This window comes from Liolophura sinensis, chromosome 1 (genome assembly GCF_032854445.1).
Source record: "Liolophura sinensis isolate JHLJ2023 chromosome 1, CUHK_Ljap_v2, whole genome shotgun sequence".
Lineage (NCBI taxonomy): Eukaryota > Metazoa > Mollusca > Polyplacophora > Chitonida > Chitonidae > Liolophura > Liolophura sinensis.
The window spans coordinates 15,136,304-15,141,519 of NC_088295.1; the positions used below are offsets into that span (position 1 = coordinate 15,136,304).

At 39.6% G+C, this 5,216-nt stretch overlaps 1 protein-coding gene across 1 annotated transcript; it reads left to right on the forward strand.

The window, feature by feature from the left end:
* Positions 1–2,525: 2,525 nt before the first annotated feature.
* On the forward strand, positions 2,526–4,825 carry LOC135481938 (DNA damage-inducible transcript 4-like protein). The gene is made up of 2 exons (XM_064761723.1): positions 2,526–2,885; positions 3,406–4,825. The coding sequence occupies exons 1-2, from the start codon at positions 2,669–2,671 to the stop codon at positions 3,864–3,866; spliced, it is 678 nt and encodes a 225-aa protein (XP_064617793.1). The 5' UTR covers positions 2,526–2,668; the 3' UTR covers positions 3,867–4,825.
* Positions 4,826–5,216: the final 391 nt, after the last annotated feature.

Here is a 5,216-nt window from a genome sequence, read left to right on the forward strand (position 1 = left end):
CACAAAGCAATATGTACTGTATGCTTGGGGTTTAAGATCGTACATAACATTTTTTCAGTCAAATGACGACGAGGAGTCATTAGGTCTCGATCGAAAACAAAGGATGCAACATGGCAGTGTCCTTGAGATTAACTGTTCCCATATCTTTTATATGTATTTTTGGTGCAGACAATTTGAAAACACCACACAAGATCGCACAATAAGCTATAGAATTTGAAACTTAATTCATGCCTGGTTATAGAAATTACTGTTGACGGTAAATACTTATACCTTCAAAAACAATGAAGAAATGCATATACATGTCTGTGTATATATAGCATGTAGAAACTTACACAGCGGAGATGCGCAGCACAGGTTCCTCAGAATTTTAAATGAAGAGTATTGCCTCTGTGTGGTGGAGAACTGAAGGCGCCAGAAACTGAAGAATAAATATTCAACAGGTCAATAAAGAAAGTATATATATATATATATATAATGCTGATCTAATGCGCATACAATCGTAAATGCTGGACCATTATTTCCGTCTTGCGTGTACTAAGGAAAAGGTACACTTCCTTGCATAGTTAATCATCTGAGCTTATACGAAGATATATAGCCGAGTAACCAGTCTTAATTCTGTGGCCTACATAGTAGTGAGCTAACACTGCATGTAGGGGTATACAGGAGGGATTTATGTCGGCACGTTCATCTGCATGGTGGTATATGCGCACTCGATCTGCTTGCCTTTCGCCAGTCGCTATAGGTCTCACGAGGTGTTGGTTCAAACCTGGTCTAAGACAGGGAGTTTAATAGATCCCACTGCTCCTGCTGTTCGTTTGGGCCTGGGTGAAAATACAAGTGGTCTACAACGTTCGAGTGGTCGTTTGCACACGCTAAAGTTCGTTGAAGGCCACTGATGATGACGTCAAACAACACATAAATAAATAAATATGCTCTCAACTTTATATGATCGACTTTTATGCGAACTACACAAAATTTGTCCCCGAGCACGCCTGCCTGAAACGGTTAGAATGTTTTTAACGAAAACGAAGTGCATATTTATGCTGATATTCCATGATGTTGCTGGGTCAAGTGTGTGGATGGCATATTGCACGGATTCAAAATCAGTCAGACAAACACTGGAAATCGTGTCCACTGCGATTGGCTGATGTTGATAAACAGTTAATTGCTCAAGCTGAATTATTCGTATATTATGTAACAGCCGAATATTATGTGTTGTTCTGCCACGTAATACCAAGATAGGGACATGTCTTCACACAATTTTCTCTTACAGTTTATAGTAAAGTTTTCAACGTATCATTTGACACAAAAGTCTATATCGCACAGATCCACCTGTAATAATTGCATGTAGCACGAGGCGACTATGCTCGGGGTGGTATAACTGTGCATGTGGCACGATAATTAGCAGTGCGCCTGTTTACGTGTTCTTGTTTCGAAGTTATTTGTGCAGTGTCACAAGATTACCAAAACATCTTGATCAGCTGCTATGTTGTTGACAGCACACACAGCGCTCTGGCCGGCGTGTGTGTCGACTGATCCAGGGCTGTACCCATGATTATTATCACACGGGGTTGGTGTATAGAGACAACCTACAGTTTAACTCATAACACACACATACATTTATGATATACCATACCTATAAAGATATTTTGTTCTGGAGCAATGCAAAGAAAAGCTGCTTTAGTCGAACAGCGTTGTCTTAAATTATAGCTGAGAAGAGCTGATAATAGTAATAGCCATCTTCAGAAGCCTGCCTGCAGTTTTACTGACGCGACCGTCAACATGTCCGTGCACGCTGAGCTCCCCAGCTGATGATCCATGTGTCATTGCACAACTATACGTCAGATCTATTTTTGTAAACGTGTCTTATTCTTTTCCACACACACACTTTGCAATGTTCTCTACAGGGGAAGATTAAAACACTGACTTTTTGAAATTAAAACTTTTTCCTCACTTCCCCAAACGTAACTAATCAAATGGCCATTTAAGTCTGACAGAAAGTTTCGTTTATATTGAAACAAAAGTGCCAATATTGCTGTAGGCCTATTATATTTAAGTGACAAAAAGACCTCGTGCTGGAAATCTTTGTCAAGAAATACGTTTTTCAGTCGCGCTTTAGCAGATTCTTTACAACCACACCAAACGTTATGAGCGCATATGGCGCTAACTCCAGGCTACGTGTCTGGAGGAACTTGTAATTACGCAGGCTGAATGCGCTTATAAACCTTGATAACAAATTTTGGTCTTCATCCGGCATCTCGTGGCATATCGTCACATCAGTTTACCGAATTATGCATTTACTAAAGATTTAGCGGCTGATGTTATGGTACTCGGTGTATTTCGAAGTCAGCCCATTTTCAAACAAAGAAAGTGGGCCTAAAGTAAACAAGTGCTTGATGTGAGCCGCGGACACTGCACTTCTCCCCACCCCTCCGGTCAGTAATGGAACATTCCCGCCAGGGTTTATGTAAATGAGGCGGCCCGCCGGTATAAAACGATCAGCTGACTGCTTGCCGTTACGACAGGAGGAGTTGGTCGTCGGCGAGGTGTAAGGTTCGAGGAAAGACCTGTTAAATCGCACCTAATCAAGCTCTTGGCTCATCTCAAGTGAAAATCCTCTAGTGTGGAAGCTTCGTTTTAGGAAAATAATATTTACTCGTTTTTTAAGATGGAAATGACCGAGATTGTTGACCAAGGAAAGGTTCGTCTGCCGAATCAGAGCAGTTCCAACTCCAATCGCTGTGCTGATGACGACAAGACGATTCAGAAAGTCGTCCACAAATTGAGAAGACTGTTCGACAATGTGATAATTGGAGATAAAGTCACTCCCAGATCTGCAATTATAGAGACTGATTACGAACAAAGCAGCGGCTCGGACAAAACTGGTAAGTGAGGTAGTCGGTCGGATTCTGTAGAAAATGTTCTCCATTAAGTCATCCGAAGAGTCGATTTTAGGAGGGTGGTGTGTTATCTGTGGTCTTGAAAGATGATTTAAGCCTGTGTTCATTTTTAGACTGTGGGAACTAAAGGAGATTAATGATATAACTTAGCTTACTACGTGTGAAATGTGTTGTCAGTTTGTGGTCGCCAGTTCTACTTGTCAAAACAACTGGCTCGTATTCAAGCAGATAATTGCAGGTCTTTTGTTAGAGACGGTATCCCGCACCATTGGTTGAGGCTCTCGAAGGTACGACTCGGTCATAGATAGGAGTACCTGTTAACAACAACAGGGAAATGGTTTTGGGAGGTTGTCGCATTGCATGGTTCATTTCTGTTTTGAAAAAAATTTTTCACTTCACAAATAAATCAGACCTACAGATACTTTACTAGTGTCATGATGTGTTGTGATATATAGTTTTAGCCTGTATTGGCATAAATTGAGTCTTATGATTATTCTTTTTTCAGAGCATCTCGTACCAAACATGAACAACTTCGGTTCCTTTGATGATCTCTTTGAGGACAGACTTTGTAACAGTATTACTGAACAACTGGAGAGGCTTTTGGTGGCTCATGGAAATAATGATCTCAACTGTCAGCTTTTAGTGCCCTCTGACTTCTCATCTAGAATTGCCCAAGATGTCCTTCGTATGTCACAGAATGAGCCATGTGGAATTCGAGGCTGTGTGCTGTTCATCAACATGCAAGAGAAATCTGTATGCAGAAAGATTGGTAGAATTGAATGTGATCCCTCTACGGTCGCTACCTTTGAACTTTATTTAACATTGAGGGAAGACACAAGGCCCTGGGTGATAGCGAAGAACGTGTTGGCCTCTGTTAGAGGCCGAATGAATGGTAGCTCCAACTCAACAAAAGTGCTTTGTCCTGGCTACCAGTTGGCCAAAAGAAAACTGTATCGTCCAAACTGAAGGCTTTCATTGCAACTGTTTCCAGTTTCACCCTCTCAAGAACTGCTGTGATGACGATGTGGTACATATATATCATCACTAGTGCTGCTGTGACAATATCTTAATGGTTTGTCTCCTTGTGATATAGACTTGTCTTGTATATAGTGATGCAGGGTTATGCGCAAAGATTCTATCAGTATTGGACAACCCTTTAAAGACTGGAGACTGTGCTTTGAGTTGGGTGCCATACATTGGACAGTTCATCATTGACACTGAGGCAATATTTAGACATTATCAATTGTTTACCATGCATTGTTTTTATAAGTGACCTAGTCAGAAGTGTATATGCTTTTACAGGTTGTATTGCTGTCTGTGAATGCAAGATTTGAATGGATTAAGTCATTCAGCATTAACCATTTCACTGTTTTTTTGTAGAAAAAAGTCATTATTTTCATACCTGTTCTCAGTTGGAAGTGTAAATGTGTACACTGAAAGTATAAAGTCATCTGTGATAGAAATACGTGTAGTTTCAATAGTTTGTACTTTGGTATATTTTTCCACAAGTAATAACGCACATTCCTTTTCAAAAGGTTACGAGTTTGTACTAGGGTTTTGTATGATACACCAGTTTTCAACTGTACTAAAAGCTTTTCGCTCTAAGGGATGCATTTTGTTCTATATGAGCTGTCAAATTCCATAAGAAATTTGTTGAAGTCATCCTGGTTTGTTGTCCTTCACATGTGATAAACTGCAAAGAATCTGCCATCAGATTTTGAATACTTTTAGCATAGCATTGGTTTTGGAGGCTATAATGTTAATGCTCCAAAATATTTAAATTTCTATGAAATTATGAGTATCATTTTTTAGGAAGTTTAGTTCACTGTTCTGTAAAATCTATAAGGATATTGTATGTCCTCCGGTCAGTTCATTGTTTCTGACAACTGTCCAGTAAAGTGATCACAAATCAATAATTTGTGTTTGTTATTTGTTTTTAAAGCTCATTTGTCAAGTTGTTTAATGGGTTATAAATAATCAATGGTTTGAATCCAGTTTTGTTTGAGCTTTACATCAGGAGTTTGTTTTCTTCAAGGCTGTGGCTGTTTTTTCCTCCATTGGATCCATGATAATCACTGGCCGAAATACAGAAATATTCTTGAGCATATTCTGTAAAAATACCAGTTAAAGTAATAGCTGAAGGTTAAGAACCTTATCCACCCATTTGAGATTGATTGGTATGCATTCTGAACCTGAAGCTGTCGGTGTCCACAAATGAATGTTCCTCTAGATTTTCTTTTTACCTGGGGTGTGACTTTAAAGAGAAGGCAATTTTGCATGGGATACATGAACTGCTTCTTAACAGTGAAAGTGTTG